Here is a 24,907-nt window from a genome sequence, read left to right as displayed (position 1 = left end):
ATGATGGGTCAAAAGAACTTGCTAAAACCACAAACACAAAATTAAAGAGAGAGTGTTGGAGTTTGCTCAGTTTAATTCATATTTATTAAGCTCACTTCAGCACAAACTGAATCATTCCTTTTTAACACCCATGCAACAAACACACCCAGTGAAATCCCAGCCTTTCCTCTAAGAGCAGGTCAAGATGAAGCCAGCTGGGGCTGAAACCCTAAAATCCATCATTAAGTGTGCATGGTGACATAGCAGCAGTGAACAGGAACCACTATACAGCTCCATGGCCTCATTCTCTCAGAGGGGCTGCAAGAGTAGCTAGGCCTGCTGCGGCCTAGTTTGGTCTGGTGCGGCCTACTCTGAACCAGCGAGGCCTAGTTTGGTCCAGTGCGGCCTAGTCTGACCCAGTGAGGCCTAGTCTGACCCAGTGCGGCCTAGCCTGGTCCGGTGAGGCCTAGTTTGGTCCGGTGAGGCCTAGCCTGGTCCGGTGAGGCCTTGTTTGGTCCGGTGTGGCCTAGCCTGGTCCGGTGAGGCCTAGTTTGGTCCAATGCGGCCTAGTCTGACCCAGCGAGGTCTAGTTTGGTCCGGTGCGGCCCAGCCCGGCCCGGAGAGGCCTCGTTTGGTCCGGTGCGGCCTAGCCCGGTCCGACCCAGCCCACCCCATCCAGACGCGGCCCAGGGCGGAAGGGCTGGGGCCGTCCCCCTTTGTGCCCGCCCCGGAAGCCGGAGCGGCGCGGCGTTGCCGTGCCCTCGGCGGGGACATGGTGCAGCTTAGCGTGCCGCTGTGGCTGCGCAGCCGCCTGACCGATCGCTTCTGGAGGGTGCAGGAGGTGCTCAAGTATGCCCGGGTGAGTATGCCCGGCCCGGGTGCTCGTCCCCGTGGATGTCCGGATCACTGGAGGGGGCTGAAAAAGAAAACAACAGCGTTTTGTGTAGCCCTGGTGTATGAATAACGCTGGAGGCCTGGGGCTGCTTTAGCATGCATGAGGAGCAGGGGGGTTCTGTGCACCACGGGAGTAGCAGCCTGCAAGGGCTGATGTTGGGGTTTGGTTTTATTTGGATGAAAAAACAGATTTCCCCCCAGTCCTTAAATGTGCTTTGATATTTGAAAGGCAGTGCTTCGCAGCAGGGTTTGAACTGAAGTTCTGACTGCTGTGCTTTGGCTCAGGAATTGCCTTTTCCAAGGGCAGGTTGGTATCCTGGTGAGAGCAGAACTGAGATGGGAAATGTTCAATGAAGTGATGGCAGCAGCAGTGCGAGTTCTTTCAGATGATGGTTATTCCACTGACCATACAGCAGCGGCTTGTCGTGATGCAGGGATGACAGTGCTAGCAGAGGGTCTTGTCCAGTCCCTGTGGACAAAACTGAGAGGGTAGCTCAGAAATGGGGATAAATGATAAAGATTTAGAGGTTGTTTAAAAGCATCAGTTGCTCTCCACCTGGAACCACAGCCTATAGTGAGGTTGGCTTTTCTCTCCCTCCTGCTGGACTGAAAGGTTTTCAGTTGTAAAATGATGAAAGAATATTTTCAGTGTATGCTTAACTGATGGTTATGTCTCGTGAAGCTTGTTATGATGGGCTTCAAAATGCAAGCATGCATATATATTAGCATTACTGAAGGATTTAATGGCTTTAAAGTTAACAAGAATATCTGGTCTATATTTCAGCATTTTCGTGGAAGGAAGAACCGCTGCTATAAGTTGGCTGTACGAAATGTTCAGAGAGCTTTTGTGAAGTCAACAAAGGCCAGGAAGCAGAAGAAAAGGTTCCTAAGAGCGGTAAATAGCAAACTGTTATCTGTAAGCAGTAAAAGAGGGAAAGAGTATATACTGGTATAGCCACTTTTCTCTGGGAGGAATTGTCTCTCAACACATGTTACCAACATGAAAAGTGCTGTGGATTTAAGGCAACAGCCCCTATGTGATCTGGAAAAGCTCACATTCTGAAGGTCATAGAGATGTATGTTGCACTGAGAAGAATGTAGGTCTGAGTATTTACTAGATCAACGTGACAAGTATTTATTTCTATAATATTTTATCATCCAATATGTTAATTTTTACACTTTCAGCTCTGGATCACCAGGATCGAAGCAGCTTCTCTTGAACATGGTTTGAAGTACTCAGCTTTCATAAGCAATCTGTTTAAGGTAAGGATGGTGCTTGAGTAATGTAGTTTGACAAAACAGGTCAAAAATTGCTGGCTGCAGCAGTAAGAAACTCAGCGTGTAGCTGCCAGTCCTTGAAGAGAAATGGGGGTGTCCAAATGGGAGTCTGAATGGGCAATATCAGCTTGGAGCATGGTTAGAAAAGCTCCCTTTGTCAAAGGGAGCACTGTTCTGCTTCCTTAGCATTGAAACAAGCTGTGCTTATGATTGTACTCACTCAAAGCACTAAGTTCTTTCCTAATCCTGTTTCTCTCAGTCTCCTTTTACTGTGGTAGGCGTGGTTGCTTCTCCTTGAAGGATATTTTTCTTAGGCCCTCTGTTAAAAGAATCAGAAGAAGTAATATACAAAACATACAGCATCTTCTGTTTAGAACATAAGAGATTTGTTCTTTGCTTCATAGTTGGGCTTGGAAAGACATTGAGAAAGTCAGCCCTCGGGTCATTACAAGGCATTGTAGTGTTCTATTCCTAAATACGGTGCTTAACCACCAATTCATCTTCTCTTTAGACCCAGGTGGAGCTGAACAGGAAGATGATCGCGGATTTGGCCATTTATGAACCAAAGACATTCAAGTCTCTGGCTGCTTTAGCCCAGAGGAGGAGGCAGGAAGGTTTCCTTGCAGCCCTGGGAGACGGGAAGGAACCAGAGGGGATATTCTCCCGTATTGTACACCACTATTGACATCAACACCTGTAGATGGGCATCATGATGTTAAAATGTATATAGCATACGTATACCTTCTGTTACAGACCTAATAAATCGTCTTTTTTATTAAGAACCGTTGGAAGAAGAATCTGAGTGATGACTGGCGTCGTCATAGGGGGAGAAACAATAATTAACAGCTAAAATAACCCAATATCTTCCAACCCTGCACCAGCAGAGCCAGCTGTCCCCATTAAGGTGACACAAGACCTCTGAGGAGAGCGGGGCTCTGTGAGAGGCAGAAGCCCCGTACCGGTATTTATAGAGCCGGAAGTTATGGAACCGGAAGTTATGAAGCCGGAAGTCGTAAGGCCGGAAGTTATGAAGCCGGAAGTTCCGCCTACTCTGTTCAAATTCCCAACCAATCGCTGCTCGCCGCTGCGTCGCGCTCAGCCAATAGGAGGCGGCCGGAAGTAGAAAAAGGGTGGGGAGCAAGCGATGAGGGCCCAGACGCCGCCCGGCGGAGGAGGAGAGCGCACGCAGGCGAGGCGGCGGTACCACAAAATGGCGGCGGGGTCAGGCAGCGCGGCGGCTGTGGCGGCGGTAACGGGCGGCGGCCCCGCGGGGCCTCACGCTGTTGGTGTTACACCGGGCGGTGCTATAGCTGGAAGCGGCGCACCGGTACCGGGCCCCGGGGCGGTGCTGATCGGCGACCGGTTGTATTCGGGGGTGCTGATCACGTTGGAGAACTGCCTGCTGCCCGAGCACACGCTGCGATTCACCCCGTCCATGAGCAGCGGCCTCGATCCCGACACGGAGACCGAGCTGCGAGTCACCGGTTGTGAGCTGATCCAGGCGGCCGGCATCCTGCTCCGCCTCCCGCAGGTAGGCCGCGGCCTAGGCCTGGGTGGGGCCTGCAGGCCTCAATGCGACCCAGCCGAGGTGGTGGGCAGTTAAAGCGGGTCCCCGTGAGGCCCCGAGGCCCCGTGAGGGCCCGAGGGCGGCGGCAGGAAGCGCTGATGTAAGCGAGGGCGGGGATCCCGTTGGGCTTTGTTAAGGAGGCGTTCATGGTCGGATCCGATCGTAGCGAGTTTCGTTGTGGGCTTAGTGGGAAACATCCCACCTGTCTGCTGTATCCAGAGCATCAGGTTGTAAGAGGAAAGCCATGTAGGTGTCGCAGCTCGAGTGCTGTGTTCAGTTTTGGGCCCCTCGCTGCAAGAAAGACATTGAGGCCCTGGAACGCGTTCAGAGGAGGGAAACAAAGCTGGTGAGGGGTCTGGAGCACAGGCCTTTTGAGGGAGCTGGGATTGTTCAGCCTGGAGAAGAGAAGGCTCAGGGGAGACCTTCCAGCTCTCTCTAACTTCCTGAAGGGAGGTTATAGTGAGCTGGGGCCTCTTCTCTCGTGTAATCGGTGATAGAACTAGAGGGAATGGTTTTAAGCTGCGCCAGGGGAGATTCAGGCTGAACATTAGGAAATATTACTTCTCAGAAAGGGTAGTTAGGCATTGGAATGCACTGTCCAGGGAGGTGGTGGAGTCACCGACCATGGGAGTGTTCAAGAAACATCTGGATGTTGTGTTGATGAATATGATTTAGCCGGGAAGTATTGGGAATGGTTGGACTAGATGATCTTCTAGGTCTTTTCCAACCTTGATAATTCTGTAATTCTGTGAGTCATGTTCTTTTCCTGTACCTAAAAAATAGGTTATTACATTACCCTCTGGTTTTGTTTGTTGTTTTTCTGGCGTCCTTTTGCCTAAGGATATGGCTTAAGTTGTGTGTTTATTAGCTTTTTTTGTTCGTAAACCTGTTGCAGTCACCCAAAGTGGTATTTTCTTGACCTGGGAAGGGTTTTCTTAATACCTGCTCTGGTTGCTTCCTTTTTAGGTTGCTATGGCTACAGGACAGGTGCTATTCCAGCGTTTCTTCTATACCAAGTCTTTTGTGAAGCATTCTATGGAGGTAAGAAACAAACATGATGTGTATGTGTGGGAAAGTGACTTAACTTTTACTCTGTTTCACCTGGTTGCCCACCTGGATGTGATCAGAGCGTTGGTAACTAACCTGCAGGCTTATGGACTGGCATAACTTTGCAGAGCTGTGTAGTATTTAGTGATTTTTATGAAGTTTTCAGCGTTTTCCTGTTTTTACCACTGTTTTCTCATGTTATCCCTCCTTAAGATGCTGGAGATGAGCTTCAAATTTGAATAAAACATCAGTCTCTTGCAATGCTTATATTTCAGCACGTGTCAATGGCCTGTGTTCATCTGGCATCCAAAATCGAGGAGGCACCCAGACGCATCAGGGATGTAATTAATGTGTTCCATCGCCTTCGACATCTGCGAGAGAAAAAGTAAGCTCACGTTTAAAAATGCTCTGAAATGTTTGCTTTGTATTATATTTATTCAACTTTGCAGGCTGATGTTGGTATCGTTTTGTGCTTAATAAATTGGAGACCATGTTGAGAAGATCTCATTAAGGAGGAAAGTGGGTTGACCAAGTTGAAGTAAAGGTTTTTAGTGTTAGAAGCAGTGGAGGTGTATGTTAGCTTTCGCCAAAATAGCTTAACATACAGATGAGTACTCCTTGGGTTTAAGTTAGTCTTTGAAATATGACATTGTCTTGCAGAAAGCCTGTACCTCTAATACTGGATCAAGAATACGTGAACTTGAAGAACCAAATTATTAAGGCAGAAAGAAGAGTTCTAAAGGAGTTGGGATTTTGTGTTCATGTAAAGCATCCTCATAAGGTTTGTATTGTATACATTTAACTTTGTACTCATTTTTGCATGTGATATAAATGCATTGAGTTGGGTGCTTAATTTCATGGGAGCTGTATGGTTGGTTCCTAAGAACAGTAGGTAATTGAGTGAAGCTAGCTTCTCTTGACATCTTAATCACACATTGTGCATTTGCTCTCATTTGTTGATGAGTCTGAACTTTTCCAATCAGAGTAGTCTATGTTCTCTTGCTTTCCTTTCAAACCTGGGAAAAATCTGAATACACCAATGACACAAAACGCATTAGGTCTGTTCTTTGCAAATGTTGTTATACTTCCATTGTTACTTATTGCAGCTAGCCGTATTTTCTCCCAAGTTACAGCTAAAAAGGAGTCGTGAGTTGTATAGGAGAACATACCTAGCTTGAAGACAAGACTTCTAGATGAATAGCATGATGACTGAGCTCAGAAGACGGAGAGCTAGGAAGGTCAGATCTGGTTGTGTGTTGACTCATGCCAACATCTGCACTGGAAAGCAGAGGTTGTGTGGGTGACCACTTGATGTTGCGAACACCCATGTGAAGTGTTTTAGAACTTGAAAGGAAACTGGATGCCTCATGGATGTCCCTCTGAAATATTTAGGTGGCTCTCAAGATTCTTGTTAATAACACAATAACCCATATCTTCCAGATAATCGTTATGTACCTTCAGGTATTAGAATGTGAACGTAACCAACACCTGGTCCAGACCTCATGGTAAGTTGATTTTCTTTGTTGTAAGAGACCAGCAGGGGCAGTAGCAGAAATATGTCACTTGATGTATTCTGGGCAGCAATGCTCTGAAGTGATTATGGGCCACTGCAGACAGCTCCAGTGTTTCTTGGAGTGCCCAAACTACTACCCAAATGTTGATCGGCCTCTTAAGTTTGAGGCTCTGTTTTAATGGTAAGGTAGCTTTCCACCCTGACTTCTCACTACCCTCCTCTCTGCTTTCACCTTTCAGCTGAAGGGAAAACATTGAGTGCTTAATGGTTCTCTCGGGGTTTTGTTTGTTTCTTGTTCTTTGTGGAAAATTGTGTAGTCAGTGTACTACCAGGCTGGGAAATGGCCTTTCCCATTGCCTGAGCTTGATTACAGGTGCGTCAAAACATCTCAGCACAGATAAATTTCTCTTATCCCTATGGATAATGCGAGGTTTCAGCTTCTAAGACTGGATGAGCACATTGTATTTGTGGTTGCCGAGACATGTCCTCTGCCTTGTTGCTTTCATTACTGCAAAGATGTGCTTGGATATGGGAAGCTTGTGAGAAATTCCAGGTTTTAAACTTAAATAAACAATACTTTGAATCAACGATGCTTTTTAACCATGTCGTGGTTTAAAAATAGTGTGAATCCAAAGATCATATTTCTGCTGACTGAACTGTCTGGTACTGTGGCCTGTGTACAGAGAACCAGTTTTGACTTTTCTTTTCTGTACTCTTTTAATCAAAGGGTAGCCTCTGAGGGTAAGTGACTAAGACTTCTCCTCTGCTGCCCAAGCGCTATGGTGCAGGGATAGCTGCCGTCTTCAGTCAAACCAAAGCAGGCTCTACAAAGAGAAGGCTGACTCTAGACAGGTGGTATACACATGATAGTATAGTAACTGGCCAACTGCTTCTTGTGCTTAAACTTTGACTTATTTTTATTGTGTTTTTTTTTTTGACTGTTGTATGTTTTATAACTTGGATGTTGATGTTTTGAATGGTTTTTAGTATTAAACTTTTACAGCTGTTAAAAAAATGTATTTTTAGACGATAAGAGCAAATGAAGGTAGGATTTAATACATCCCTATATGGTTTAACAATAAAAAACCGAAAGCTAGTTTCAATTTATAAATGAGAGATATCATCTGAGACTGATTTAGTACTATTATTTCCAGTACTGTTACATGGGGGTCCCTTCAACTTGTCATAATCTATGAAGTATTCAGCTGTCAATTATATATTACTCATTACCAATTCTCTACTCCTTATTAAAGGAAGGAGGGGTAAGTGAGGAGGAGGGAGGAAATTACTCCATTTGAGAAATGTTTCTGATGTTACAATGACACATCTGCATACTAATGCTTGTAGGTTCCAGTACTTGATAACAGGTGGATATATCCAGTACAGTTGTTGCCTTTTGTTTTGAAATGTGCATTTTACAACGTTACTTTTTGGTGAATACATTGTGACAAGGATTCATTTCCTCACACACCTGATTCTGAGCCCACACAGAAAGCATACAGTGGCCAGGGTTGGAAGCAGTCAAGTTTTTCAACCTGACGAGTTAAGTATATATGAAGTTCTAATGCTTGAAGTACCACTTTTCTCCTCTTATTTTATATTTGCTAAAGGGTTTGTTCCCTCATTTTATTTTTGTGGTACAATATGAGCGGCTTTTAAAGTTCTTTTCTCCCAGAAGGATGAATTGATGGTTACAACTGCTCATATGGGGCAGCAGTTGCTCTTTGCTAAAGCAAGAATGTAAGACAACCAGAGCAGGTGGGAGTTTGACATCTAAAAGCTTCGAGTTCCTTTCAACTCTCCTGTGTAAAATGGATACCAATGTCTAGACTGTGGTCTCTGGTTTGGATGTCTTGGAGGTTAGTGAATCCTTGTATAATGGTACCCACATAATTAATAACAACTACTTTCAAATAGTTTATTATATAGAGGATCTTGTTTTCTGTTTTCTCCCCATGTGATACCTTGCTTGATAAACGTGCTTAAAAATCTAGATCTTTTTAAGGGCTTCAACTGACAGATTCAGAGGAAGTTGCTTTGTTTTTAAGACTTTAGAAGAATGATTTTCAAGTGTACTGACTGGAATATTATATGCAATATTTTACAGTTTTCTCATTCTGTGAATATTCATTTTAAGCAACATTATTGAAATTGGACAATTTGGAAATCGTGTTTCATGTGCCAAGGAAGAGATCTGCCTGAATACTGAGTATTCTCCTGAACTGATGTTTCCAGAGACCTTTCTTCTATGGCTGCTTTTCACATCGGAAAGAATTCTGTACAGGATGGAAAACAGTGCTTCCAAAGGAGAATGGATCCCTTATATCTTCAGTGGAGGCTGGCATGTGCTGAAGTGGACTTCGTTTTCATGGGATAACTACTGCAGGAGCTGCTGCTTTCCAAACCATCTGGGCTCAGCCCAGAAACATGTGAACCTAAAAGTCTGTAACTGAGTACTTCAGATTATATTGTATGTTGTCTTCATGCAAATCCTCTCTAGTGCATGAGAGCAGGCCAGTAGAGATCCAGAAGGAAAAGGGAAGTTAAAAATGGTTCTCATCTCACAGCTGAATTTTCAGCAGCCAGTCAGTCAAACTTAATTTCTATCACACATCCCTCCCCTTGAGGGATTTTTCTTTTTGTTTTAGTAAAATCATTCAATTTTAATTTTTTACTTTTTAGATCTACAGGGATGTAATATCGAAGTCTAGTTGAATGCAGGAAAAAGCAGTACTTGTAGAATTGGGGGTGGGGGAGAGGAGAGAAGATGCAGAGGGGGGGCATCAGAAGGGAAGATCTTGTGCTCTGCAACTCTGTTATCCTGTCTTTCAGGAATTACATGAACGATAGCCTGAGGACGGATGTCTTTGTAAGATTTCAGCCAGAAAGCATTGCCTGTGCATGTATATACCTTGCAGCTAGAACGTTGGAGGTGAGCCTGTGGTTCCATTAACTTTAAGTTTGCTATGTCTCATAGTAGAAGCAAGAACTGAGTATCCCTTCCCCTCTCTTTCAGATTCCGCTTCCTAATCGTCCGCATTGGTTTTTACTCTTTGGGACAACAGAAGAGGAGATACAAGAAATCTGCTTAAAAATTCTGCAGCTCTATACTAGGAAAAAGGTTTGTTTCTTTCATATCATGAGTCCCCTAATGACTGCAAGTTGAAACCTGAGTTAGAAAACCTTACCCTGTTTGACACCAGCTGCAAGCTTGGTACATTATTGGAACAGGGCTTTAGTCACAGGGTCTGGGTCCTTGACCTAGGAGTAAGTAGAAAGTCTAGCTTGCAAAGCTGTGTCATAAGTGAGGCTCTTGACCTTACAGGTTGATCTGTCTGATCTGGAAAGTAAAATAGAGAAGAAGAAATTAGCAATTGAAGAGGCAAAAGCACAAGCTAAAGGTCTACTACCTGAAGGAGCCCCGGTACTGGATAACACGTCAGGATTTTCCCCTCTACCTAAAAATGGTAAGCAGTGGATGAGTTGTTTGGAATATTTTTTCATCTACACTTGTAATGGTGGAGTTTGAATAGTTCTTGAAACAGATAAAGACTAAATTCAAGTTAGTCTAAAGCTAGCTTAAATGTATACTGTGGAGAGATCTACTGCCAAAACCACACACAAGCAGACTTAAATACTCGGTTTTGGCATGTTATGCTAAAGAAATACAGCACAGATATGGGTGGGAACTTCAGTATGTAGTATTTCTGGGTGAGAGGTCTGAAACTTGTGGTCTGTTAAATGGCTTTTTGAGGTGTTTTTCTTCTCTTGCTCGTTATTCCCTCTCTTTGTGAAGTGCTGTAGGAGGCAATGTGCTGCTATTGCAGTCAACTCCCTTATGTGACAGTAATAATAGTATTTGGGTGGAAATGTTTCAAGTTAAATCCTGGCTTGGGGTTCTTCAGATCCACCTGTGGGCAGTTGCACATGTACCTAAACAACATGGATGCAGTAGGGGTTGTTAGAAGTGAAATGCAAGTAGTGTGGGGAGAGGCTTCAATCCTTATCTCTTCTGGTTAGTGCTCACATTTTCAAAACAAGGTAACAAAGGCTTCTTTTTCTAGAGTCTCCAAAAGAGGTTAAAGGAAATAAACCTTCACCGCTCCCTGTTCAAGCAATGAAGAATGCTAAAAGGAAAGCAGAAGGAGCCAAAAGAACAAGTTCGAATAGCCCTGTAAATGGGTAAGATTTGCCTAACAGAAACTTACTTTCTCCCTCATTGTTACCTTGAACAAAACTTACTGTGTTTGTTGTCCCTTGCAGGGTTCAGAAAGGCAGAGAAAGCAGAAGTCGAAGTGGAAGTAGAGATCAAAGTTACTCAAGATCACCATCCAGATCTGCATCCCCTAAACACAGGTATGTAGTGCTGTGAAGGGAGTGCTGCTGCACGGAAGTGGTTAAAGTCATCTCAGTATTGTGTATCATTACGTACTTTATGTACAAGTCTGTTTCTTGTGATGACCTTCAGGAGCTGTTAGTGTAGTAATGTGGAGTCTTTTACTTATAAAATCATGTTTTTACCCTTCCTGTAGGAAAAGTGAAAGCTACTCTACATCCAGTGGTTCCAAGTCCCACAGCCGCTCCAGGAGCCGCAGCGACTCCCCTCCGAGGCAGTTCAACCACAGCTCGACTTACAAAAGTTCCAAGATGAGAAGTTACAAGAAATCTAAAGACTATAAGTACTCAGCACACAAAGCACGGAAATCACACAGCAGGAGTTCGTCTCGATCCAGGAGCCGATCCCGAGAGCGTTCCGATCACTCAGGGAAGTACAAGAAGAAGAGCCACTACTACAGGAATCACAGGCATGAGCGTTCTCGTTCCTACGAGCGGGCGAGCCATCGTTACGACAGAGACCATCCTGGCCACAGCAGGCATAGGCGATGAGCAGCGTGAGGAGTTCTTTCCTTTGGAATTTGAGCAGTGAAGCTCTTTGCCATTTGGCCTTTGCAGCACAGGGTTAGCCTGGCTTGTAAACCACTTGGTCTCAGTAAAGTCAGTGTTATTGTTAATTCTGTGCTTGCTGTCATGTATCCAAAGGAAAGATAATAACAAGATACAATTACACAATGGACTTTATCTCATAATTGTCTTCACGGCTGTTATGCTGGAGCGACAGCTGCTAACCCTGCAGAGCTTGTCTGGATGCTCCTATGCCTGTTGTTTGTAATCTGCATACCGTAGCACATAGAGTGTTGCTTGGGTCTTCCAGTTCTGCAGCAGGATCTGCATTCCTCAGCTGGAATGCTATGCTGGACAGTCCTTCCTGTGGAATTAGAAGGCCCAAGAAGGTTCATAAAAACCATTGGAGTGGCTTGGTGCTAACAAAGCTGTCTTTTCATACTGACTCAATTATGTTGTACAAACGTAAGGTGACTTTTCTAGAACTGATGCCTATATTAGGTTATATGTGTATATATGTATTTTGCAGTGTTACAGTACAGTATGGGAATACGGCCTTACTAGCCTCTATACTTTATCCACAATGTAAATAAGCATTTGTTTAATACAGGTGGAAGATATATACAGAAAACTCAAAACTTGAACTCTATAAAACAAACTTGTGTAGAAAGTTCTGATAAATGTGAAAGTATTTAGCTCTGTGTATTGAGAGTAGTATATTTTTTATCTGTGCGATGCTGTGTGCAGGCCACCAGCTCATAAGACATTTCCAATATATACACACTTTAAGTGGTTTGAAGTTCTTTGCTCAGGATCTTTGATGCTCTGAGGAATTAGTAGTTTGTCAATCTGCATGCTTGTTGAAGAAGAGCCTTTTAAAAACAGCCAATACCCCACAGCCCAGTAGTATCAGTTCTAGTGGTATATCTGAGCTGTTACACTTGCGCTCCCTAATTTCATTAAAATATTTGATTTTATATTAATATAACTTGATAGTAATTTCTTAAGAGCTATACAACTCTGCTCAGAAGGAAAGAAGAAAAGTTGTATCATCACTCACTTCAGTAGGTGTCCCTGTTTCTTGTTCTGGAGAAAGGTTAATGACTCTTTGGTCCCCCATCTGTCAATCTGTAAGTCTTCATCTTGTTTGTGATTACATTTCAGCTGAGAAAAGACAACTGAGTGAGACAGTCAGGGAGAGCTCTGCGGAATTCCAACAAAATGCTGCTGTGGAATGTAATCAGTAAGTCAGAGTAGGGGAGGGATAGAGTCACCCCTTGTTTAATCTGTTCCTGCATCAGCAAATTCTATGTATTATCTTGACCTTTTGCACACAGATGGAAACAAATGTTTTCATACCTGGCTTGCTAAATAATTCATTGAGTGGAAGTCAAAATATTACAGTAGCTAAGATTTAATGCAACAGGAGAAGTAACTTTGATCTATTCTAAATGTTTCTAATAGAAACAAACAGAACTATTTTTTTTTAAGTAGTTCCCATTTAAAGTGGTTCTTAATCCTCACTACCTGCTAATGACTTGGAGCAAGTGTTTCCCTGCTCAATTACTTCCTTCTGCTCTGGATGCTTCCCAAATCACCACTTGGTTTGCTTCCTGAGGTAGGCAGCAGAGAGGGGAAGCAGGTTCACAGCTGCTGCTTCGTCCAGAAGGACTCCTAGAGGAGTTACCTGAGCTGAGTGTCATGTCTGCTAGCTGTCAGTGTGGCAGCCATCCAGCACAAGCAGCACAGCCAAGGATAAAGGTAAGATCTGAGCTATGCACTTTTTTTCTATCTGAATGCTATGTCACTTAGCATAAAAATCAGCAGCTGTGTCTTAGGAGCTGAGCTTGTGTGAGGTGCTAAATAAATAGTGTCCCTTTAATCTGGAGAGGAAAAAAGAAAAACACAAGGGAGAAAACGTGTGTTTATTTGTCTATTAAAGTGGTTTGGTTCCAAAACAAAAGGGATTATATCACAGCATTAAAGGACATCCTGTTCTAGGAGAGAACAACCTGTCTTCACCAGCAGAAAGGCTGAAACAGATAGCTACACAGAATGTCTTGGCAAGCAGGTAGGGTTGTGAGAAGATGCATAGAGTAGCTAGAGGAAGTGTAAAACAGAGCTGTTGAAATATGAGGGCTGAGTCATAGACAGGAGTAGGTGCATCTCCCTGGGTGTGAGGTGTGCCTGTTTTCACCACCTGGTAATGTGACTAAGCCATAAGGACAAGGAATACTGCTTTACTTTGCTCTAAGCCCACGATGGAAGACTTCACCACATGTATTTAATAGCTCTAGGGAAGCTTATGTGCATGTAGTTTTAGTGCCTTTACTGTGCTGAGAGCTTAGAACTGATGTATGGATAGCAATGCCAGGTGTGAAGTTTTAAACAGGTTATTAACACCTTGGCTCTTCGAAATGGTCTCAGCTTAACAAGCGTTTTAATTAAATCCGAGTTCCTTAAGTTAGCAATCTTAGCAGTTGATATCAAAGTAACATTTGCCAATCTATTGAGGGATGGAACTTGGGTGTCCCCATGACTTAACATGTAGCTGACACAGCTGAATTTCAACAGTGGCTCTGGTCCTCTTCCTGGTACACTGATGAGTAAACTGTATGGGTAACAAGCACAGCTGGTCTCTAGGAGACTACAGAGCTGATTCATGAGAATCTGCTTGTCACTACATTGGAAAGACTTGTTATGAAAACTTGGGAAGGTGAGAAAATGGGGGGAGAGGTTTCACTGTGCTGGAAACTTCCCCCTTGATCACCCAGCTCACTGCAAGGGCCTTTAGAGCATGGATGGAAGTGCTGCAGTAGGTGACCAGCTTTGGGTCTTCCATTGGCTTTGAAGATGATGGCTGTGGTTTGTGGCAGGATGGCTGCTCTTAGCATTGAGCTTCCTAGAAGCTGTTCATTGTGAACTCTGCTGACCTGAAAGCAGCAGATTACACATTAAAAGCCATTTAAATAGAGGGAGTGGCTTTTTAAAACCCTTTTTTTTTCTTGTTTGTCTGCAGATCTACAGATTATCACTCTAATAATGATTTATAGTTCTGCAAACACCGTCCTTATCCTGATGATCAGCTGGAAAAAGTGCCAGAGACCTGCAAAAATAAGCCCTGCAGTGACCAATGGGAGCTGTATGAATGGAGCTCACTCAAGTGTAGAAACTGCAAGTAGCGATTACTTAAGAGCATTGCTTCACCAGAGGAAAAAGGTTCTCCCCATTGCACTGTGATGCAACTCTTCCTTGAGTCGCCAGGCAACCCTTGTTCTTATTGTCCTCAGCTGTGGGTGAGAAATTGCTAAGCAAAGCAAATCTGCATTTGGTGTGTGCATCTCAGGTTGAGCTAAATGGCACAACAGAACTGTGCCCTATTATACTGTGGGTGTCAGTGCTGAAGTCTTCTAGGTCTTCTATAGCTGATTCCTCCAGGAGGATCCAGCTGCTAGCAAGCAGTGCAGTGATTTCTTATCACCCAAGCCCTTAGGTACAAAAGGTGTTGATAGAGATACAAAAGATGATAATTGCAAGCAAAGCTTCTTGCTCGGGGCTTTTATCTTTGTGTAGAAGGCCGTGACTGATATGTGAATATCTTGCCCATTTCTTGAGCTCCTCTACATCTCTTGCAACAATAGAATCTTTTTCTCATTGGAGGAAATGAGGCTGACTCATGGGGTTTTTGAGTTCTCACAGGGAAGCTGGAGGGCTTACCCAATCTTTGTTGTTGAGTTTTCCAAGTTGAAAGGGAGACGATGTTCCTGGCACCTATCAAAATGAACTTAATGACCTCTTAAAAGCGTGACTTAAAAAGCCTTTTGATGGAGAAAGTAGAGCAGCTTATTACTAACAGATGTAGCTGAAAGCCTTTGTATACAGCCCCGGGTACATGTGGATAAACGTGTGCAGATCAGCAATAGGTTATTTGGGAACGCGTTGCCAGAGCATAAAGGGTTTTATTATATAGCACAGAAGGACTGTGGATGTTTCCTATAATGCAGGATCGATGGTCAGGTCGTGCTGGTCCGGGTTGTAAAGGCACCCATGGCAGCGAGCTGGAGGTTGAGCTGCTACCGGTTAGAAGTGCTTCTGTTCTGCTGGGGCAGAGATCTCACCATTATCCATCTTGGTGCAGCAGACGGGCAAATAATGGTCCCGGGGCGGGGAGCGAAGGGGATCCCGCGATCTGCAGCTCCCCGGGGCCGCCCGCTGGGCTGTGCTGGGCCGGGCGGGGCTGGGGGGGCGGATCCGGGGCTCGGTGCCGGCTGTGAGCGGTGCAGGTTAAGAACCGCGTGGGGCAGCGGTGGGAGCAGAGCGAGCCGAGCAGCATGGCCCAGCCGCGCTGCCGCTCCGTGCTCATCACCGGCTGCAGCCGCGGCATCGGGCTGGGCTTGGTGAGGGGGCTCGCTGCTGCAGATCCATCCCCAGAGGTGGTCTTTGCTACGTGCCGATACCCCGATAAAGCGCAGGTAAAAGGGATGGGCTGAGTCCTGGGGGGGCACCCGGCGGGGAGGGATGCGGGATGGAGCCGGGGATGGGGGGGGCTCCGAGAGCGGAGGGACGGCGGGGCTGCTGGACGGAGGGAGGTGGCAGAGCAGCTCGTCGGGCGGAGCTGGAGATAGGTGCTGCCCCAGGAGCCTTCCTGGGGTATCCCTTACAGGTATCCCTTACGGGATTACCCCTTACAGCTCTCCCGTCCCTTCTGTGCTGCTCCTTCGTGCTCTTTCCCGTTCCCTGCTGGACTTGCAGTAAGGATGAAGCCAACTTAGATGCTGTCTTTAGGCTGGGCAGGGATCGGTGCCTTCTGCCCATTGCTGCTGTGTGTCACTGGGGAATTCATTTACCTGCCTTCTGCAATATAGCAGCATGTTTGCAGCCGTCTTCTATCTGCAGGCTGTCGTATGTAGGACACCAAACAACCCATCTTGTGGGGTTAAGCTGATAGCAGGTTATCAGCCTGCTCACCTCTGAGCAGCTTCAGCCTCATCTTGGCAACATGCAGCTACTAAAGCTGGGATAAGGACTCCTGTTGTTCCAAGGTGATGGCACAGGGCAGGGACAGTGCTGCTCTATAGGTGCTTAGGAAAGTGAAGGAAGTCCTTCTGTTCCTCTATGTCAGAGCAGGCAATGCAGCACAAACATGCACTGAGGGTATGTTTCTGAACGGACCTACTGTGATTGCAGCATGGGTGTGAGTTACCTTCCTATTATGGGAGCTCCCAACCTTTACTTGTGGTCATGCTGTTAGCTGTGACCTCCTTCAGGTCCCAGACAGATTTCCTATTGCTGACTGCTCACTTGAAGGTCCAAATTGCAGGGACCTTGATAGAAACCTTCCTATGCTTTGATCCTATTGCTTTGAAGCTGCTTTTGCTGGCCCTCCTGTCTGGCAGCGTTTTCCCACTGTCACGGCCTTGAATCAGCCATATGAAAAAGCAACACTGTTCCTTCAGTAGGAAGAGCTTCCTAGGAAGCATTACACAGACCTTGAGCAAAAAGCTCCGGTAGACAAAGGAATGAACAGCCTTCCCATAGCGTGGTGCCTGGGAAAGGCTGGGCAACTGCTTGCTTAAGGCAAGAGAAACCTGGAAAGTTTCTGGCAGCCTTTGCCTGCTGGAGGCAGGAAGCTGGAACAGGGCTGCGTTCTTGTAACCCCGAATGGGGATCTCTCAGGCCACACGGGTGCATCCTTACTTTGGGTTGGTTTGTTTTGGTTTTGGGGTTTTCTCGAAGCTGGAGTTGTCCTTGGGGGCTCAGGGTGGGTTTTTGTTCTTTGTCAGGACCTTTAAGCCATGTGCTGTGCTTTGGCAGCACATCAGTGGAGAGCTGCTCAGCCGGCTGAAAGCATATTTCTAACAGATGGGTTTGGAAACTCCACAAGGAAGGGAAATCTTTACTGAAGGTATTGTGGTCTCCCTGCTGCTATCTGTCTCATCTGCGATGCTGATGATGGCACAAAGCCTCTGACCGCTGCTGGGGCAAGCAGTGATGTGTCTGAGCCATACACTGGGTACAGCTGCAGCCAGCTGGGTAACATTGCTGGACTGGGTATGGTTCAAAAAGGCAGGTAGTTTTTATCTTCCTTCTCCCAGACAAAGCTTCACTCTGCTGCCAGATCTTGAAATCCTGGGATGGAAAAAGCAGAAACAAAAAAACACAGCCTTTTAAACAAGAATTGGCCGGATTTTAGAGGAAAAATGATTAAACACTCTTAATTACTGGCCAATCCAGCACTCATCTCAAGGACGATACCCAGCAGCGCATCCCTACTAGGGGAGTGAGCCAGAGGGGCTCTGAGCAGAGCGAGTGCTGTTCACAGCTGTGTGCCAAGAGCATCTTCCAGGCAGCACCCCAGGGACCTGACTTTGGATGAGGAGCTGGACAGGAGCCTGCCCTCACTCTGCTTGCTGCAAGGAGCAGCATCTCCTGTAGCCCGCTAACCCTGGGATAAGGCTGAACAGCTGCAAGCTTTTGCATGCGAGGCTGCTGGCAGCTGTAATAACTCCAGCTCTTGCGCTGCATACCTCCTAGGTGGCCTCCGCAGAACATTTGCCTAACAAATGGGCTAAGATCACACGATAACATGCTGCAGGCCTGCAGGCACATGGAGATAACCGCTGCCCCTCCCTGAAAAGTCCCGTGCTGGGCTCCTCCAGCCCAACTTTTGCTTCTGATCTGCCTTTCCTTGGGTTGCTCCGGTGCTGAGTGGAGGCAGCTACAAATCTCTTCTAAAATAACCCTCGTGTCCCATCTTTGCGCTCCAGATGGACAAAACCAGCTGAGCCATCTCTGGAGCAGCCCTCCAGTAACAAATCTGCTATATCAGGAAGGTGGTGTTCTCAAAGTCTTTCTAATTTTGGCTTACGCCAGTGGTTTGTACATCCTGCTGTGGCTGTGGGGGCAGTCGGCAGCCACTTGGTGTGAATTCTTCCATAATCTGACAGCAAATTGGCTGCGTGCTGTGATACTGGATAGCCCAGCTCAGGGATACATGGGCAAATCTGAAGTGCTTTGGCTTTGTCTGGAGCACCAGCAGGGCAATGGGAAGGGGCACTGAATCCCCTTTGCCAGCTGCAAACAGCCAGGCTCCTTGCATGACTTGTAAGCAGGGTGAATAATGCTTCCATAAAGAAGGCAAAGTAAATCCTGCTAAATGACAGAGGCAACATAACACCCTGATTGGAGCCTAACAATCCGTGCACTGATGGATCTGTATCTGGAGCCTCAGCGCCAGAGGATCCTGTTGAAATTGGAGCAGGCTGACTCTTTGTTAATCGGAATTAAAATCAGCAAGCAGGAAACAACAGATGTTAATCACAGTTTTAAGGGGTTTTTTTTCCCTCTTGGAATCTCTGAGAGCTGATTCTCATGGGTAACTGTTCGGGTACCAAACACCTCCTAGAGCTGCCATACTGATCACATGGGGCTGGTGTTGAGTGCTTTGCTTGTTTGCTTCGTTAGCTTGTTTGTTTTAAATCAGCTTTTGCAGCACCATAACTAAATACAAGCAGCTGTCCAGGCTGCCATAGACTTGTCATGGCCCTCCCATCTATGCACAGCAGGGAGAGGGATGGGTTTTCATGTGCTTTTTGGGTTTCCTAGCTGGGTTTTCCACTCCTGTTCTCATTGAGTGCATCAGAGCTCTGTACTTCTTGCAGACCAAAGCTATCCAAGCTAACATTACACCCGGAAGCTGCTTTTGTGCATCTTAAACCACTGGAGTGGGAGTCACCGTTAAATTAACACAGTAATTAACTAAATGGAAAAACTATTGAATTTTAACTCTGGTTTACATGCAGCAATTGCAGTGTTGATGCTCCAGGGGAGGCGTAATGCTACAGCCTTTGGAGTTCTGAATTGAAGGTATTGCTGGCTCACTTTAGGACCCTCTCACTGGCACAGAACACCTCTGGCCTTTTAGCAAAGGGGAGGTTTATCTGCTGCCTCACAGCTGTAGTTTATTGTGCTCTGACAGCAAAGCAATCCGACCATAAAGAAATGAAAACATCGTGGAAGCCAGAGCACTTCTAGAGCTGATTGTAATTGGTGCTGTCAAACTGAAGTACAGCAGACAGTCCAGAGCTGCATAAATATGGCAGACCTTGACATGGCAGAACTATTCCTGTCCAGGGAAAGGAACATCTGCTGGTTTTGTGCTTCTGGCTTCTTCTCCTTCCAAGCCGCTGTAGGTTGGCTGCAGTGGGGAGAGCAAGTTTACTAAACAGACCTGAAGAGAATCTTGTAGAGCATCAATGGAGATAAAAGATGTGATGAGAGGACACGGAGCCCCCAAGCATCTCCAAGTGGCAAAGGAGTCTTTTCTTAGAGCTTCTGTTGCTCTTAGAGCTTCTGTTGCTCTGAAATAAGGTAGTGCTGCTGCCCTTAGTGCAGTTATAGTAGTACACATCAGTTCTGGAGGTGCAGGTCTCGAACTGCTTCGTAATTGCCACAGACAGACAAAGAAGATAACAGAAATCATTTCTTCTTCCTAGGAGCTCCAGCAGCTGAGCAAGCAATACAGCAATATCAAGCTCCTCCAGCTGGGTGAGTAAAAGGCTTAAATAGAAGCAAGTTCAGGTGAGTGCATCTGAAATCTCTGCACTGTCAGTAGCTGTGCATGACCTCCAGCAGCTGGAAAGATCCATAACTTCATCTTGAGATAACAGCAGGGAATATAATCTGTGTAAATCTGAGTGTGGTGTTTCCAGCCTTGTTTGCTGCCTAACTGTCCCCATTCACTGTTGTGTTTTAACTTTGGTTTAGCACCTGCTGTATAGCGATAGCATTCTGAACCACTTTGCTGCTCACCGTGGCTGTTCTTGGCTCCTCTGTGCAGATGTGGTCTGTGAAAACAGCATCAAGAAAGTAGTCAAAGAAGTGGAAGAAATAGTGGGAGACAAAGGTCTGAACTGCCTCATTAACAACGCTGGCATCAACGTGCTCGCCTCCTTGGAGGATGTCACAGCAGAGACAATGCTCACCATTTACGAAACCAACACAGTTGCCCAACTGATGGTCACTAAGGTAAGAACTGAGAGAAACATGATTGATGGCATTGCAGAGTCCCTGCCGCTGGTGAGTTGGGCATGTAACCCAAGTGTTTTATCACCTTAGAGCTGTGCTGTTAGGAGAGCAGCAATGGCTTTCTATCCGGTATCTTTCTCTTTATTTAAAGCTAGTTAGTATGAGGTCACTTCAGCGGACAGGTTGGGCTGGGAGGTGAGCAAACTGCTGCTTACAGTTGGCTGTTATAGACAGCTTGCCTTAATGGTCATCACCATTCAAGTGCTGATGGAACTGAGTTGTATTGCAGTTATTCACAGAGCAGAACTCAAGAGTATGTCATGCCTTAAATGGACCAAGAGCAAAGTGACCAAACTAAAACCAACTCTTGTTTTCACAGGCTTTTCTACCCCTTCTGAGGAAGGCAGCTCAGCTGAGCACAGGAATGGGCTGCCACAGAGCTGCTATTATTAATATGTCCTCTCTTGCTGCCTCCATGCAACTCGTCCAGGCGAATGAGATGTTCCTCAAGGTCTACCCCTACAGGATAGCAAAGGTTGGGCTGATTCCTGGGCTGTGCTCATTGTGTGGGAGCAGGTCTGTGAGTTAAAGGCCACTCTGAGCTTAAGATGATCACAGTGTTGGTTCTGTCACATCCAGACACTGAGCTGGAATGCACTGTCAGGATTAGACATGCGGTTTCATCTAAACCACCTACTCATAAGCTGTTAATGTGCTTGTTTTCCTGATCAGAAGTAAAAAAAAAAAACCAAAACTGAATGTTTATCTCCCTTAGTGACTTAGTTTCATCTTTGGGCAATAAATTTAAGAGGTGGAGCTTTCACAATGCTTCCCTTAGAGATACCCCTGAGAATGAAGGCCCCACAAAGCCTGGATGAGTTACCATCACACTGCTGTCACCAATTGACTTGTCAGGAGGCATCTTGGAAGGGAGACGCCAATTAGTTTGGCTTAAGGTCCTGCTGAAAGGTTGTGAAAAGCAGCATATACTAATAGATGGTTTCCCCTCTTCCAGACTGCACTGAACATGATCACCAGATGTCTCGCTGCAGACTTGAAATCAGATGGAATTCTCTGTATTTCTCTGCATCCAGGCTGGGTTCAGACAGACATGGGAGGAAACATGGTTAGTGACATCCCTACACGAATAGCAAAGCATAAATCCCTTGTTCCCACCCTTGACTAACAAGTTGTTGCACTGTATGGGCACACTGTGCAACAGGAGAAAGGTCCCATTTGATCCTAGTAACTCCTTACATGCAGCTGATTGTGTTCTCTTTTATGCTCGGTAATAACTCAACCTCAATCTGCTCTCCAGGCTCCTTTGCAGGTGCAAGAAGCCATCCCTGGTATTCTCTCTGTTCTGGACCGTCTTGGTGAAAAAGAAAATGGTTCCTTCCTGGACTGGCAAGGGGAAACTCTACCATGGTAGACATACATCATATAACACAGAAACAGCATGTCAGTCACTATTCAACCTGCATCAACTACTGTCTTCATCTCCAGGGTTTTCTTAGGTTCTCATAGAAGTAGCCAGTCTGATATCCACCCCCCTCCCCAGGTATATGCAGAAAGGTTTATTCTTCCTTCATATTGCTACTGTTCTGTTCTAACACTTCCTGACAACACTACTGTGCTCAACTAACATCAGTTCAAGACCACAGGTTAAATCTGGGGCTGGTTCCTCTTTGTTTCCAAAGCCAAACCAGCAGCCTGCCCTGCCAACACGGGCTCTTGGAGCCTGGTTGTGCTGGATAAGGTCCTTCATTTTCCTCCAGACCTGAATAACTCCATGGATTTGGTACATCTGAGTGTCCTCAGGTTCACAGCACCAGGCAATCGCTTTGTTCCCAGTGGGCGATCAGCATCCTGATCTCGGGGTGGGAATGTGGTTTTGTACATAGACTTCTGCAAGCATCTTCAATAAAGTCTCGTTTAATCAAATGGTCTGTTTAATGAGCTACTTCAGTTCATTGCTGTGGGTATAAGCCTCTGTTTTCTGACCAGATAGAACCTGGAGCAGATGGTTTGATGTGAATGGAGCATACCTGAAGCTGAGACAGAGCCTTGTTCTGGTCTGAAACACCTAAAGCAGCCGGTGAGAAGATCTCGGTGTTCTGACTGAGGGAAGGATTAAAAGCAAGGCGTTCTTTGAAGTGCTGGGCTGGTTTCTCTATGCCAGCTGATGATGCCTTTCATGCTGTGCCAAGATGGTGGTTCTCGTACCCAGAAATACAAAGAGCTGAAGAAGAAGAAGAGAAGCAGGTGTGGCTGTTCCTGGACAGCAGCCACCTGCAGATACACGTCAGGGCACAGAGGGAGAGATGCCCTGCAGCCTTTCTTTGCTGACCGGGCTGTGCATCCCTGCTGCAGCTGTTGGAGCACGTTGTGTCTGACCTCTGCTTGGGGCAGCTCAGCTAAAGGTCTGTGCTTCCATTCCCTGCTGACTCTGCCCCTCTGAGTGCACAAACAGGTCATTGAGGTGGAGGAATGGGGTGAGAGCAGGACAGAAAGGGGAGGATGGGGTTTGGGTGCAGCATCCTTCATTCAGATGCATTAGAACATCTCCCACCGCCCCCACGCGGTTGTTCCGGCGGCTGCCGCTAGGGGGCGCTGTGCTGGAGGACACCGCCAGGGGGCGCTGTGCTGGAGGACACCGCTAGGGGGCGCTGTGCTGGCGGGCAGCGGAAGTTGGAGAGGAAGCGGGTTGGGATGGTGAGTGATGGCGGCCGGGGGCCTGAGGGGAGGCTGAGGCCTGGAGCTCGGTCCCCGCTTCGGTTGTAGGGAGAGTTGTATCTCGGTATCGGCCATTCTCGCTGTCTGTGGTCGTGGAGATGCTGTGGTGTCGGTATGGGCTCCCTGTGAGGTCGAGCAGTAGCTCGGTTCCTCACAGCTTAAGCCCCGATCCGCTGCTCGCTGTGGTAATGACGCTGTGGTGCTGAGCTGGGCCGGGATTGGGTTGGAGCTGCCTGTGTTTTAAATGTGAAGTAATAAAAGCTTCATTCTATCTCTAAAACTCAGCTACCTCAGTGTTTATGGGCCTGTCATTATCCAGCACAGTGGAATTAGTGAAACAACAGGGTCTGGGTTACATATAGTCCTTTTTCAAGTGTAAAAATAGCACGTTTTGCCTCATTACCTCGATATTTTTGTTTTCACAGTCGTTCCTGGGTCTGTTGGATTGAATGAGGTGGAGATGTTGCTATCACAGCTGACTGCCCGGCTGCTGAAGGCTTCACGAGTTGCAGGTGAGCTCGTTTCTCTTTGTCTTTAGGGTTAATTGGGCAGTTTCCTTTGTTGTTATGACTGAATTATTTAGTGCTGCTGTTGTGAAGGTGCTGCTAGAAAATTCTGCCTCTTAAATGCAATTCTTTGCTTCTCAAAGGCCACTTTCTGCCAAGGTCGGTGTCTTCCTTTCTCTGCTGTCATTCCACATCTGTGAACTATTGCACGCAGCCACCCAATAAGAATGGAGCCCAGCCTCAGCAGTGGCACACGCTGGAGCCTGAACTGGAAGAGATGTTGGTCCCCAGGAAGCTTTCCATCAGCCCCTTAGAAAGTTGGCTGACAGTCAGATACTCCCTTCCTAAAGCAGAGGTCAGTAATGCTCAGGAAGAAGAAGTGGGCTCTGGGCTTCTGCAGAGATATGACTGTCCTCCATGTGATGTGGGAGCTGATGTGGAGGAAGGGGAAGGGACGCCGAGCAACGCGGTGCAGTGTAAGAACGTGTTGAAGATCCGCAGACGGAAAATGAATCGCCACAAGTACAAAAAGCTGTTGAAGAGGAGGAAGTTTGTGAGGAGGAGGATAAAGGAAGGGCGCAAGAAGAAACGGCAGGTAAGCTCAGCTTGAAGGTGCAGGTGCTCACCCTTTCCTTTATTCAGGTGCTGGATCTTAGGTGGAATTAACATGGGGGAAAACAGAGAAATTCAGCCTAGATGAATTCAGGATTTACTGGCCCAGTAGTATTGGCTGATTTGCTGGTTTGAGTTTTACCTCTGCATCCTCAGAACCTAATTCAGAGTCTTTCTGTGCTTGTAACCAGCTGTGTGTGATAATTACCAGGTGTGAATAACTTAAAAAGATGTGTGACTAATAGGGAAGAACTCATGTTTGTGCAGAAGATTAATTCACATGCCTATTTTACATCAGGGAGATCTGTTTAATCTTAATTTCCTACCCATCTTGCTCATACCCTGTTGACTTTAGTATTGTTTCTATACAGAACCCTTTTCTTCCTTTATTAGAAAGGATGATGGCTTTCATTCAAGTTGTGGATATTCTCATACAGTGCTGCCTTTTGAGGCAGTGCTTGTGTGTCTTCTATACCTTTCCTATGGCTGGCTGTATTTTGATACTTGGTTTTACATGTTGTACATAGACCCTCCAAGCAGGGGGCACTTGAGCATCTGAATACCTGAGTGTTGCTTCTGAGGTGTTGCCATTCTCTCTCTCTGTCTTTTTTCCTCTGTTTTAGGCAAAATTTGAGAAAGATTTGGAGCGCATCTGGAAAAGAGCTGGTTTGAAAGGTCCTCCTGCAGGATGGCAAACACCCAAGATATTTCTGAAGAGTTCCAAGCGATAAAAAATACTTGTAATGAGTTTACACGTGTCATTGTAATTAAAAGAAATATTTAAGTATGCTGATTTCTCTTCACCTTTTTCCGTGTGTGATAAGATTTGGAAGTTGCTTTCAGTCT

At 46.0% G+C, this 24,907-nt stretch overlaps 4 protein-coding genes across 15 annotated transcripts; all 4 read left to right on the top strand.

Moving 5' to 3' along the window:
- The first annotated feature begins 723 nt into the window (after positions 1-723).
- Positions 724-2,933, top strand: MRPL20 (mitochondrial ribosomal protein L20). The gene is made up of 4 exons (XM_015882177.3): positions 724-838; positions 1,658-1,768; positions 2,059-2,136; positions 2,663-2,933. Exons 1-4 carry the CDS (start codon positions 752-754, stop codon positions 2,834-2,836), a joined length of 450 nt encoding a protein of 149 aa, XP_015737663.1. The 5' UTR covers positions 724-751; the 3' UTR covers positions 2,837-2,933.
- A 372-nt stretch (positions 2,934-3,305) lies between these two features.
- On the top strand, positions 3,306-12,168 carry CCNL2 (cyclin L2). 4 transcript variants are annotated; one of them, XR_014931851.1, is made up of 12 exons: positions 3,306-3,682; positions 4,685-4,759; positions 5,041-5,150; positions 5,426-5,546; positions 6,206-6,270; positions 8,416-8,719; positions 9,111-9,210; positions 9,295-9,399; positions 9,604-9,745; positions 10,343-10,460; positions 10,542-10,634; positions 10,811-12,168. XR_014931851.1 is itself a non-coding variant. In XM_015882158.3 (11 exons), exons 1-11 carry the CDS (start codon positions 3,362-3,364, stop codon positions 11,163-11,165), a joined length of 1,605 nt encoding a protein of 534 aa, XP_015737644.2. In that variant the 5' UTR covers positions 3,306-3,361; the 3' UTR covers positions 11,166-12,168. The 4 variants fall into 4 exon arrangements, 2 of the variants coding, with proteins under 2 accessions (XP_015737644.2, XP_085365188.1); XR_014931852.1 differs by having other exon boundaries at positions 8,416-8,748; XM_015882158.3 differs by lacking the exon at positions 8,416-8,719.
- Positions 12,169-12,801: 633 nt separating this feature from the next.
- LOC107323276 (uncharacterized) lies at positions 12,802-22,151 on the top strand. 6 transcript variants are annotated; one of them, XM_085509074.1, is made up of 7 exons: positions 12,802-12,941; positions 14,200-14,354; positions 19,676-19,727; positions 20,020-20,207; positions 20,587-20,742; positions 21,223-21,333; positions 21,526-22,151. In XM_085509074.1, exons 2-7 carry the CDS (start codon positions 14,223-14,225, stop codon positions 21,637-21,639), a joined length of 753 nt encoding a protein of 250 aa, XP_085365200.1. In that variant the 5' UTR covers positions 12,802-12,941; positions 14,200-14,222; the 3' UTR covers positions 21,640-22,151. The 6 variants fall into 6 exon arrangements, with proteins under 6 accessions (XP_085365200.1, XP_085365199.1, XP_085365201.1 ...); XM_085509073.1 differs by having other exon boundaries at positions 14,200-14,399; XM_085509077.1 differs by lacking the exons at positions 12,802-12,941; positions 14,200-14,354 and adding exons at positions 15,495-15,652; positions 16,964-17,085.
- A 735-nt stretch (positions 22,152-22,886) lies between these two features.
- AURKAIP1 (aurora kinase A interacting protein 1) lies at positions 22,887-24,848 on the top strand. 4 transcript variants are annotated; one of them, XM_015882171.3, is made up of 4 exons: positions 22,887-22,922; positions 23,369-23,455; positions 23,593-24,044; positions 24,685-24,848. In XM_015882171.3, exons 2-4 carry the CDS (start codon positions 23,404-23,406, stop codon positions 24,790-24,792), a joined length of 612 nt encoding a protein of 203 aa, XP_015737657.3. In that variant the 5' UTR covers positions 22,887-22,922; positions 23,369-23,403; the 3' UTR covers positions 24,793-24,848. The 4 variants fall into 4 exon arrangements, with proteins under 4 accessions (XP_015737657.3, XP_015737656.2, XP_015737655.2 ...); XM_015882170.3 differs by having other exon boundaries at positions 22,901-23,007; XM_015882169.3 differs by having other exon boundaries at positions 22,901-23,055.
- Positions 24,849-24,907: the final 59 nt, after the last annotated feature.

Source organism: Coturnix japonica, chromosome 9, assembly GCF_054131305.1.
Source record: "Coturnix japonica strain WE chromosome 9, WE-NBRP24, whole genome shotgun sequence".
NCBI classification, from domain to species: domain Eukaryota; kingdom Metazoa; phylum Chordata; class Aves; order Galliformes; family Phasianidae; genus Coturnix; species Coturnix japonica.
The sequence above is the reverse complement of the archived record's forward strand: the minus strand, read 5'-3'. Positions and strand labels throughout refer to the sequence as shown.